The sequence below is a fragment of the Sus scrofa genome, chromosome 14 (assembly GCF_000003025.6).
Source record: "Sus scrofa isolate TJ Tabasco breed Duroc chromosome 14, Sscrofa11.1, whole genome shotgun sequence".
Classification (NCBI taxonomy): Eukaryota; Metazoa; Chordata; class Mammalia; order Artiodactyla; family Suidae; genus Sus; species Sus scrofa.
Window position 1 is genome coordinate 31465719 of NC_010456.5, and position 12548 is coordinate 31478266.

The 12548-nt window shown below is 45.4% G+C and overlaps 2 protein-coding genes across 4 annotated transcripts in view; one reads left to right on the forward strand and one right to left on the reverse strand.

Annotated features, from left to right (window-relative positions):
- P2RX7 (purinergic receptor P2X 7) overlaps positions 1-10784 on the reverse strand; it is a 61315-nt gene extending 50531 nt beyond the window's left edge. Inside the window, exon 1 of one of the 2 annotated variants that reach the window (XM_001926804.5) lies at positions 10483-10784. In XM_001926804.5, the coding sequence (XP_001926839.2) occupies positions 10483-10607 (125 nt within the window). In that variant the 5' untranslated portion in view covers positions 10608-10784. The remainder of the gene's footprint in view (positions 1-10482) is intronic. The other variant, XM_013982855.2, reaches the window with a different exon arrangement.
- IFT81 (intraflagellar transport 81) overlaps positions 1-12548 on the forward strand; it is a 189456-nt gene that overhangs the window by 40171 nt on the left and 136737 nt on the right. The gene's annotated exons all lie outside the window — the stretch shown is intronic.

The following is a 12548-nucleotide window of genomic DNA, read 5'->3' on the forward strand; positions in this document are numbered from 1 at the left end:
ATAGTCAGTCATTTGATATACCACAGTGTGCAATGCCAAACCCAAACTCCCAGTCCATCCCTCCCCCTCTCACCTGTCCCCTTTGGTAACCATAAATTTGTCTTCAAAGTCTGTAAGTATGTTTCTGCTCTGCAAATAAATTCATTTGTAACCTTTTTTAAGATTCCACGCATAAGTGATATCATACAGTGTTTGTCTTTCACTGTCTAACTTCACTTAGTATGATAATCTCTAGGTTCATCCACGTTGCTGCAAATAGCATTATTTCATTCTTTTTACGGCTAAGTAGTATTCCATTGTGTACATGTCCCACATCTTCTTTATCCATTCCTCTGTTGATGGACATTTACATTACTTCCATGCCTCAGATATTGCAAATAGTGCTGCAATGAATATTGGGCTGCATGTATCTTTTCCAACTACAGTTTTCTCTGGATAGGTGCCCAAGAGTGGGGTTGCTGGATCATATGGTAGTTCTATTTTCAGTTTTTTAAGGAGCCTCTATACTGTTCTCCATTGTGGTTATACCAATGTACATTCCCACCAACAGTATAAGAGGGTTCCCTTTTCTCCACACCCTCTCCAGCATTTATTGTTTGTAGACTTTTTGATGATGGCCATTCTGGCTGATGTAAGGTGGTACCTCACAGTAGTTTTGATTTGCATTTCTCTAATAATTAGAATGTTGAGCATATTTTCGTGTGATTTTTGGCCAATTGTATGTCTTCTTTGGAGAAACGTCTACTTAGGTCTTCTGCCCATCTTTTGATTGGGTTGTTGATTCATATGTGTTCTTATAAGAGTTAGATAGAGGGATATTTTCTCTCTCTCTCTCTCTCTCTCTCTCTCACACACACACACACATACACACATACACACACAGGAGAAAGCTTTGGGAAAGTGGGGCAGAGAGTCAAGGATGCTGGCCTTGAAGATTTGAATGATGTGACCACAAGCTACGAAACACAGGCCACCACCAGAAGCTGGCCAAGGCAAAGAAGAACCCTCCTCAAGAGCCTCTGGAGGGAGCCTGTCCCTGCTGACACCTTGATTTTGGCCCAATGTTACCGATTTTATTTATTTATTTACTTACTGACTTTTCTTTTTGTGACCACACCTTTGGCTTATGAAGTTCCCAGGCTATGGGTCGAATCAGAGCTGCAGCTGCCAGCCTACACCAGAGCCACAGCAACACGGGATCTGAGCTGCACCTGAGAACTGCACCACAGCTTGCGGCAACGCTGGATCCTTAACCCACCAAGCGAGGCTAGGGATCAAACCTGCACCCTCAGAGACACTATGTCAGGTTCTCAACCCACTGAGCCACAATGGGAACTCCCAGTGATACTGACCTCCAGAACGATGAGAGAAAAAAATTGTTGTTTTAAGTTACCAAGTTTGTGGTTATTTGTTATGGCAGTAACAGGAAATTAACACCTGGGCAAGAGAACAAGTGGAGGCCTGCATATTGCTTGGTTAAACATTTTAAAGTCGTAACAGGAGTTCCCGTTGTGGTGCAGCAGAAACAAATCCGACGAGGAACTATGAGGTTGCAGTTTCGATCCCTGGCCTCGCTCAGTGGGTTAAGGCTGCGGCGTTACCATAAGCTGTGGTGTAGGTTGCAGATGCGGCTCGGATCTGATGTTGCTGTGGCTTTGGTGTAGGCTGGCAGCTGTAGTTCTATTTTGACCCCAAGCCTGGGAATCTCCATATGCTGTGGGTGCGGCCCTAAAAAAGAAAAAAAAAGTCATAACAGATGTTAAAATAAAATATATTCTTTCATCTACCCTGACATACCTTCATGACAGAAGGCCAGATCCAAATTCAGAATTCTTGGACTCTTCAGAATTCTGTGGCATAACATGGAGGCATTGGTTGAAGAGGCCCCTGGCCCTTAGCCCTTAGCCCACCCCCCTTGTCATCTCCCCTGGTCCCTCCCAGCTCTAAGGACCTTGTGCCTGTGAGTAAGGATGCCCTGCACGGTATGCTTAAGCTCCCTCCACCCCCTGAACCTGCATACAACTGCCCCTCAGGCACCCCCTTGATCTCAAAAGCCAGCCCCTGGGGGCTACAGTCTTCTTTTGAGAGGATAAACCTGGGTTCTGGACACCCAGAGCGTGGAGGGATGAGGTGGTGCCTCCAATGCTCTGCAGGGGCACATTCTGCCCCTGAGGCAGGCAGACTTCAAAGAGGACACCTGGAATACACACCCCACCTAATCCCCCAGACATTTGAATATGATGGAAATACTTCCAGGACTAGGTTATAATATACAGTGATCTGAAGATGGCAAGATCATCTGTGTGGACCTGATCCAATCACATGAGCCCTTTAAAAGCAGTGTGTCCTTTAGCTGACCCCAGAAGAGAAGACAGAGGTTTGAAGCATGACAGCATTGCCCCATCTCTGGCTTCAAGATGGTGAGGGCCACATAGTAAAGAATGCAGGTGGTCTCTAAAATCTGAGTGGTCCCTGGCTGACCGCTAGCAAGAAAACAGAGCTCTGAGTCCTGTGACGGCATGGAATTGAATTCTGCCAACAGGAAGAATGAGCCTGGAAGTGAATTTTTCCCCAGAGTCCCAAGGTGAGAACCCAACACAGCTGACACCTTGATTTCAACCTTAGCGTGGACCCCAGTCACGCCAGGCACAAACTACTGACCTAGAGATCTGTGAGCTAGTAAGTGACGCTGCTTTATGCTGTGAATTTGGCATAATCTGTTACACACACAGCAATAGCAAACTAACACAGCCCACGGGTTCCTTACTCTATGGGGGGACTTGCAGCCAGCAGAGGGCCCAGATGGGAAATCTAAAGCATGGGGTCTAGGAAGTGCTCCAGATCATGTAGGTCAAGCTGGAACCGCCCCCACACTTTCCCAAAGATGAATGCTGCTCATGCCCACCAACCTATGTTATTTTCTGTGCACCAAATTGTTGTTCCATGGTGCTTGTGTTTGAGAAGCCTGCGTCTCATGCTTATGTCTAGCTGTAAGGGAGGCTGGGAAATTCAGTTGCGACATGAGAGGTGGAACCCACAACATAGGAATTTCCCCATAGTCGTGCTGTTTGAGTCATGATGACACATTATGAGAACCAATTTTGTAGGATTATTTACAAGGATCAAACAGGCTAATACATGTCACAAGTTAGGAATGGACCCTGGCCCATGCTAAGCACTCAGTAGTACTCAGTAGGTGTTGCCATATTGAAGGCAAAATGCTCTCTCTGAAATGAAATTATGAACACAAAAACCTTATGGTTGGAATTTTTCCTAATTAAATGTTGACGGCAGGGTGGGCAAGTCTCTCCTTGCTTCCTCAGTGTGTCCTCAGGATAAAGTTCAAGGTTGTTGTCCATCGGATCCCTGTTGGCTTCTCTGGTCTCACTTTTACCTCCCCTTCCCTGGCACTTTGCATGCCAGCCAACTGATACATGTGCTGGGTTAGGGGTAGGGGTAGGGGTAGGGTTAGTCCTGTGAATTATTCATATAATCTGGTCCTTGCTCTTCTCAGCACTGTGCTAAAAACCCAGGAGGGCTGGGAGATTCCAAACCTGTTGGGAAGCTGTCCTGGAAGTTGGTGCCCAGAAGCCTATGGGTACGTGAGGGCTGGTCTACCATGAAGCCTCTGCCATTCCGCAGTGAAATGAGAAAACAAGGCAGGCTCTTCATAAAGCTAAAATCATTCACTTGAAAAGACCATGCTTATTACTATTTTTTTTTTTTTGGACTATGTGCTTCCAGCTTTTTAAAAAACATTTTGGTTTAGCCATTAATGAAGGAATGCTGAAATACAGTAGTAGTCGAGGTGTTTTAATAGTGTGTTTGACATAGTTTACAATGCTCTGTTGGTCAGCAAGCTTGACTCTCCTTGGTCTTTCTTAGATGATCAATTAGTCATCCTCATCCACCAAGAAGCTAGAGTTATCTTCGCCTTCTAGCAAATCCATCAGTTCTGCCTCCCAAACACAGCTCCCCTTATACTCCAAGTCACCATCTTCTCCTATCATGGTGACTCCAATGCCTTCCTACTGACCCCCGCCACGTCCCTGCAACCCCACTCCTGCCTTCCCCTCCCCCAAATCTACATTCTGCACAGTGGCCTGAGAGTGCCTTTAGAAACGTAAATCAAATGGCTTCACTTTTCAGTGGCTTCCCATGGCACTGAGAAACAAATTCCAACTCCGACTGCTGCTGCTCCTCCCTCCTCTCACCAAGTTCTGGAGTGTGCTGCCCTTCTGGCTGTTTGTCCTTTATGCTTCCAGAGGTTCTCATTTGCTGTTCTCTTGGTCCCATGTAGGTGGCTGGATTCTTCTTCTCCTAGAGGATGTCACCTCCTGAAGTGGGTTTTCTCTGAGCCCTCCCATCTCTATCATATCCCCCAGGGGTCTAAGGTGGGATGAGAAAGTGGCAGGTAGCTCATATGTCTGTTGCTCTCAGGTGGCAGGGGCCATCAGGACCACACCTGTGTTGGATCTGCCCCTCTCCAGCCTCTGGCAACTCTCTCTACCTCCTGTAGACTCAGTCCCATGCAACTGGAGGGTGTGGCTACCATCCCATGAAACAAGCAGCCAGCCAGGAGCCACATTTTAATGGCCGCAAACTAGGATAACCACACCATCTCCATGGTGACAGGCCAAGGCTGTGCAGCATGGTACTGTGCTTGCTGTAAGCCTGGGTGGAGACTGCCAGGTAAGGGAAAAGAAACAGTTTTGAGTGGACTTTGTTCCCCTCTTTCTCTCTCACCCTCCCTAGCCTTCCACAGTCACTGGGAAAACTTCTGAGAGGACTAATCTCCAGGGAAGAAGGGAATCTTCCCAATAGAGTGTAAATATCATGGAGTTCCTGTTGTGGCTCAGTGGGTTAAGAACCCAACTAATATCCGTGAGGATGTGGGTTGGATCCCTGGCCTTGCTCAGTGGGTTAAGGATCTGGCATTGACATGAGCTGTGGTGCAGGTCATAGATGCAGCTCGGATCTGTCATTGCTATGTTTGTGGCGTAGGCCAGTAGCTGCAGCTCTGATTCGACCCCTAGCCTGGGAACTTGCATATGTTGCGAGGGCAGCTCTAAAAAGACAAAAAACCAAAAACAAATATCTTTCACTTCTCTGGTTTACCTATTTCTATGGCTTCTCAGCTAACTCAGAATAAAATGCAAAGAATTCAGAGCGGCCTCTGAGGCCCTGAATGATCTGCCCTCCCTCCCAAACCTGTGTTACCTCTCCAACTCATCTCCCTCTTCTCATTCACTTCTCCAGCCACAGACCTCCTTGCTTTCCCTTGAATACCCTATTAAGTCCCAACCTCAGGGCCTTTGCACTTCCTGTTCTCTCCACCAGAAACACTCTTCCTGACACTCCATTGCTTTTTCCCTCTCTTCGTACCCATCTCAGCCCAAATGTCTGTGTCACATATATGCTCATTTGTTGTCCTCTTCCCTGATTTGTTATTCTTCATAGCACTTAACACCATCAGACATTTTATTATGTCTCCTTGCTTTTTTTGTATTATATCACTTTCCTCCATTGGAATATTAGAATATACTCCAATGAGTTGCAAGATCTTTGTTTCACTCATTGTTACAGCCCCTCGTGCCACTGAATAACAGAGCCTGACTCAGAGTAGATACTCTAAAATTTGGGAAATGAATAAACAATGGAGAAAGCCACACTCATGGGATGCTCATTTCTCACTTGCCCTGGCCCACTCAGAAAGACAAAGAAGATGATGGTGAAAAGGAAGAATGATTGGCCTAAGGGTTGAGGAGGCCTAGTGCCTAGGCTTTCAAAGTCTGACAAGTTCCACTTTAGCAATGTGGTTTGTGGATTAAGAGCATTGGCTTTGGATTTGAATCCGTTCCGGAATTTGATTTCTAACTGGATGATTTTTATAATTGAACTCCTTCTTTCATGCCTTCCATTTCCTTATCTGTGAAATAAGGAAAAAAAACACCTAAGTCCTAGTACAAATGAGATGGTATAAATAAAGCCAACAATAGAAGGAAGCTCTCTTTATGGTCATTCAGGCATTTGAATCTCAGTTCTCATGGAGGATAAACATCATTATCCCATTCTTCCCATCTCATCGAGGCCAGAGGACAGAATAGAACCCGGACTGGAAGACTATATGGAGTTCCAAGAACTGATTCTCAGAGGGAATTTCTGTTGAGAACACCTAGGTCCCAGTTTTGGCAATAACTTGGGGCAGAGTCTCCACAGCACAGGTGCTGGGTTGAGACAAGTCAGGGATAGAGCAGTAGCCTTCAGATGTCCCTGGAATTTCTGGCTTTTGGAAAGACCTTGTAACAGATGTTTGCATTTTGTCTGGCTCTCTCCCTACCCCATCCTTTCACTATTTTATTTTGGCAGCCGAATTCTTCTTTCCCAAGGACGACCCACAGGACATTGTTTAGGTTCCACTCATTCGGTCCTGCCACCTTCTCCCTACTTCCTGCCATAGAAGCCAGCATGTGATCTAGGGCTCACCAATCAGTTGACACATCCCCAAACACAGGGTTTGGTTCAGGGATGGGTATGTAAGTCAAACTGAACCAATCAGAGCCTTTCCTATGACTTTCCTGCCAGAGCTCTCAGAAGAGTCTCTTTTGTTCCTCTGGGATTGCTAAAAGGGGAGGATGTGAAGATGTGAATGTACTATCTTGCTACATAGAGAGCCTATTCAAGAAGAAAGCTGAGTAGAGCCAAGATGTGGGGAGAGAAACATAAATGGGGGAAAAAAAAAAAAGATGTGGGGAGAGAGACCCAGCCCCCACAGTCTGACACAGTTTGAACTTTTATAACCATCTGCTTCAGAAGAGAGCTATTTCTTCTGCTGTCCAGTTAAGACAATAAATTCCTCTGTGTGGCTTGGTGGCTAACTTGCATTAGGTTTCTGTCACTTAATATGCAAACAGTTCTGACTAATGCAGGCCTACTCAGCATCCTCTCCACACACTCTTGCCCTGGAAGCTGGAGCCACTGGATCTTGCCTGTAGCTACAGCCCCTGCCTTTGACTACAAATTGGAACCAGGTTGTGAGGGACTGTGAAAATCCGATCAGCCTCTTTCCTCTATTGCCAGCCTCTGCCTTGTACCTTCTTATCTTACTTCATTATCCTGGCTTTTTGCCTTTTCTGCCAGAGGGCCATGAACCCCATGGCCAGAATCCACCACCTCTCGCTTTATATCCTGAATGTTATCCGGGCCTGTCTGGACTTCCACCTATGATCCATACCAGTCCTATTTGATGCAAACTACCTCATTGAATCTCTTTGCACCATGGGTCTACCCATTTCACAGATGGGCAATCTGCAATTCTATCAGCTTGAGGCCTCACAGTCCAATTTAAGGCAGCATTTCCCAGGCTGTGTTCTATGGGACTTCATTTAATGAGATGTAAATAGATGAACCATTAGCATAGAGGGGAAGAAAAATCAAGGGTGGTAATACTTTTTCTTCAATTGTATATTTTAAAATATGAGCAATAGAGAAGCGTTTTACATAGGGGTTATCTTCTAAAGTCAGCCCTTGAGGTAAATATTGTCTTCACAAATTTGTCTTGACAAAACTGCCTTTTGGCAAATCCTTAAACTGTCTATAAAGCATAGCAAACAGACCTTCCCCCTCCCAATGAGTTCATGAGAGCCAGTTTTCCCTCCAGCTCTGGAACAAGTGGCTGTTTTTCCAGTTTTGCTCCAGATGAAAATAAAGGAGTTGGCTTATTCTAGGGGACATGTTGGGTGGAAATACTCACAGGTAGGGTGGCAAGATGCTTGTTCTATAAGAAACATGGGAACAGAGACTGACTGAGGGAACCCCATCTCACATGTACCCCTGGGGCCCCCAACTGCTGAATCATTGCACTGTTTAAACTGTGCTTTCTCTGTCTCTCCATGCTCCTGTGGAAAATGCACAACTTAATTTGAGAGAATTAAATGCATGCAGGATAAGATTCCACCATAGGAAAGAAAAATATTTATCATTACAAGATGTTCTATAATAATCTGTTATTATATATGCAATAATCTGCTTTTAAGACATTCTGCACTAGACCCAAGAATACCAGGAAGCCACAGTACAGTGTGGAATTGTGACATATGATCTATGTATTGATCCCTAAGGGAGCATTTACTAACTATGCTCTTTATTATCGGTTCTATGATATCTGGTCTGAGTAATATGTCTTATATTAGAATTTTAACATACATATGTATTTTTTAATATTTGTTGCATAGTAACCATATGAATAAAATAATGATAATCCTAATAATATTATTGACAAAGAAGAATTAACACTTCGTAAGGGCTCACCATATGCCAGGTATTTTCACAGCAGCTTTACATTTATTAACTCTTTTAATTCTCACAACAACAATTATCCCCTTTTACAGATGAGGAAACCAAGGCTCAAAAAAAGTGAAGGATTTTTGGAGTTCCCGCTGTGGTGCAGTGGAAACGAATCCGACTAGGAACCATGAGGTTGCGGGTTTGATCCCTGGCCTCGGTCAGTGGGTTGAGGATCCAGCATTGCTGTGAGCTGTGGTGTAGGTCACAGACACAACTCAGATCTGGCATTGCTGTGGCTCTGGCATAGGCCAATAGCAACAGCTTTGATTAGACCTCTGGCCTGGGAACCTCCATGTGCCAAGGACAAAGGACAAAAAGAAAACAAAAAAAGTGAAGGATTTTTGGATCCAGATTTCCAGATTTCAAATCTCAAGCATGGGCATGATTACTTTCAGGGTCAAAGGATAGGATGTATATGAAAGAAACTATTAAATTCAAAAAGATTATTTTTAAAAATAGCTACCATATGTGACGCTCTTACCCTATACTAGGCATCGATAAGTGTTTGTCTTGCCATTTCTTGTTTAATTATCACAACTCTCTGAACAGATGCAGAAACTGAAGCTCAGAGAGGTTAAACGTGGTCAAGAAAACTTAGCCAGGTCTATAAAATAGGTTTCTTTAACCTTGAGCTAGTGAAGTACACTGTCTCTCTGAATAGATGCAAGTTATCATCATCATCACCACCACAAAGAGCCAGGGAGCAGTTGCCATGAGAGAAATATGAATCAAAACCACAATGAAATACTCACTCACTGGGGCCTGTAATCCAAAAGACAGACGCTAACAAGTGATGATGAGGATGTGGAGAAATTGGAACATACATTGCTGGTGGGAATATGAGATGGTGCAGCCACTGTGAAAAACAGTTGAATGGTTCCTCAAAAGACTGAGGAGAGTTTGCCAAGTTATCCAACGGTTCCATTCAGATGTACATACCCAAGAAAACTGAAGACATGTTCGAAAAACAATGTGTGCACAGATGTTCACAGCAGCATCATTCATCATAGTCAAAAATTAGAAACAACCCAAACTTCCACTCAAAAGTCGTATATCCATACAATGGAATATTACTCAGCCATTAAAAGGAATGCAATAGAGATACATGTTCTAACATGGCTGAACCTTGAAAACAGTTGCAAAAGGATGATATATTGTGTGATTCCATTTGTATGAATTATCCAAAATAGGTAAATCCATAGAGCCAGAAAACAGATCAGTGGGTACCTGGAGCTGCAGGGGAATAGGAGGATTGAGAGTGATGGTTAAGGGATGTAGGGTTTTGTTTTGTTCTGGTTATGAGGTAATGAAAATATGGCCTTTTTTTTTTTTTTAGAGCCACACCCACAGCATATGGAGGGTCCCAGGCTAGGGGTCGAATCAGAGCTGTAGCTGCCGGCCTACACCACAGCCACAGCAATGTGGGATCCGAGCCACATCTGCAACCTACACCACAGCTCATGTCAACGCCAGATCCTTACCCACTGAGCAAGGCCAGGGATCGAACTTGCGTCCTCATGTATGCTAGTCAGAGTCTTTTCCACTAAGCCATGACAGGAGCTGTGAAAATATTCTAAAATTAATTGTGGATGGTTGCACAACTCTTTGAATATGCTAAAAACTGCTGAATTGTATCCTTTAAATGGGTGCATTGTATGGTATGTGAATTGTATCTCAATAAGCTGGTTTTTTTTCAAAAAAAAAAGGAGCAAGAAGGGTCTTCTTGACACCAAGGAGGACCTGAAGTTGCTTTTACAGGTCTAGTCCTATTCCTCCCCAAGAGCAGGGATGACTCAGATTGATGCCGGCATTATCATCAGGCGTGTCCCAAATCCTTTACTCCTTCCCAGGAATCCAGGGTGTTGCCCTGCATTTCCCCACCTTCTCCAGGCATGCCCTGCCCAGCTTGCCCCAGCAGGCCTGGGTTAGAACCCATGGTGTCACACTCCCTTCCTGTGGCTTCTCCCTGCAGCAGACTGGCCCTGCTTCCTCTCCCGACTCCCCACCTCCACCCCCAGCTTGCAGATTTTAAAACCACAGAGGATTCAGAATGTGCATCAGGAGCTGCACCTTGAGGTTTTCTGGGCTGCTTTCAGCCACTGCAGAGATTCAGGGCCCTCCTCACGCCCCACTTACCTAACATAGGAAAAGACCAATACGTGGAAGAACCACTTAATGGTGCCGTAATTCATGCTCTGGATCCGGGTGACTTTGTTTGTCTCATACTGGAAAACGTCGTTCCAGCTGCACCAGGCTGGCATGGTGAGAGGCTGGCTCTCCACTCGGGGCTGGACCACGGCTCAGCCCTTCCTGACCGGCCACAGCAGACCCACCAGTAAGAGGAAATTGAAATGTTCTGATTCTTAGCAGGACCTTTAAAGTTTGAGTTCCTCCAATGATGGCAGAGTGGGGGCGGGCCCTGGCCACTGCCCCAGATGTGGCTGGGAGTAAACAGGAAAAGCCAAGTCCTACAGGCCTGGCTGACAGATGACCCCGCCCCAGCGGCCTCCCCCAGATGCCTGCACAAAGATGGTGTTCAAAGGAAGGGCATTTTAAGAATTCTGCTTTATCCCCTTTCTCCTTTCACACTTTTTTGGACTCATTTCCATTGGGGTAAAGAGGCAGCCCTTCAAATGTCAGGAGCCCCAGTGCTGCCATTGTGCCTTAGTAAGGAGCCTAGATCTTTCTGTTGCTTCCAGCCCCACTCAGAAGCTGATTGATTCATTTCCACAACCCTTTATTCAGCCCCAGCTGTCCGTGAACACTGGATGATTCAACGTCCCTCTCCTCCCTCCCTCCCTTCCTCATAACACTCTGGTCTGCAGACAGTGGGGGCTGGGGTGGGGAGAGGACTTTATTTCCTTGCTGGATATTTTTGGCCTGACCCTCTAGATCTACTCTTTGGCCAGCTCTATGCCCTGGCAGATCAACCCATGACCTAGCCCAATCAGCTTAAGACCACCAGACACAAAACTGCCATCCAACAAAATCAGGTTTATTGACCCATTCAATGAGGAAGAATACAGGAGTTCCCATTGTTGCTCAGTGGGTTAAGAACCCCACTAGCTTCCATGAGGATGTGTGTTCAACCCCTGGCCTTGCTCAGTGGGTTAAGGGTCTGGCGTTGCCAAGAGCTGCAGCATAGGTTGAAGATGCAACTCAGATCCTGTGTTGCTGTGACTGTGGCTTAGGCTGGCAGCTGCAGCTCCAATTTGACTCCTAGCCTGGAAACCTCCATATGCCACAAGTGCGGCCCTTAAAAAAAAGAAAAAGAAAAAAAAAAAAGATGAGGGAGAGCACATCACCAAACAAAGGGACAGAGTTATCAGAGTCATCGATTCTGGGGAAGGTGGAGTTGAGATTAAATTGAAACGAAAGCGAGTTTTCACAGGCTCACAGCAAAGCAGGTTTAAATAAAATGGTCAGCTTCAGATCTGTATTGCAAAGTGGACCCAGGGAGGCAGTAAAGCTTTGATTGTTGTGTCCAGAAAGCTTTTACCTAAAGCTCCTCCTCACCTGAGCTGCAAATCGAGCTGTGTCTCAGTCTCAGGGTGACTTAGACCCTCCAGACAAAAGAATATTTCATTCTTACTGATGCAGTTTCAAATAGCAAAGTTTCTGAGATCTATGATTTTAGTGGATGACATTTCTCCATGAGTAGGAAAGCAGCAGTCCGTCACTCAAAGATGCAGGGTATTATCACCCTATAGCTACACTCGGAAATACTGTTTTTTTGTTCCCTTTGCAGTGGACTTTATCCATATCTGCTCTTCCTGCCTGCTAGTTAGTCGGACTGACTTTTACTTTTCTAGTCTGAGCTAATTTTTACTTTTTCACCCATTAGAGCTATTCAGGGTGTTGGATGGGGGGCTCCCCTACCTCCCTGCTCCCAGTTCAGGATACAGAGAGCAGGAGGACAGTGAGGTTGGATGTGAATTTTCCTGGCTGCTCTCCAACTGCCCATGGCAGGGCCTCTGGGCACCCCTCCCTCCTTGCCCCTTCAGGCTGGATTTGGTGATGGCTCTGGGCTGTTGCCAATCCAGGCAGCCTTCCATTCCTTATCACTTTTTGTTAACTCTGCCCACACCTTTGTAAATGGTCCCATCATTAGTTACCCCCCTGGAGCACGCCATCATTTTCCTGCCAGAAAGTTATCTTCATCTATATAAAGAGGAGATCCTGTGAGAGCAATAAGCTTGATG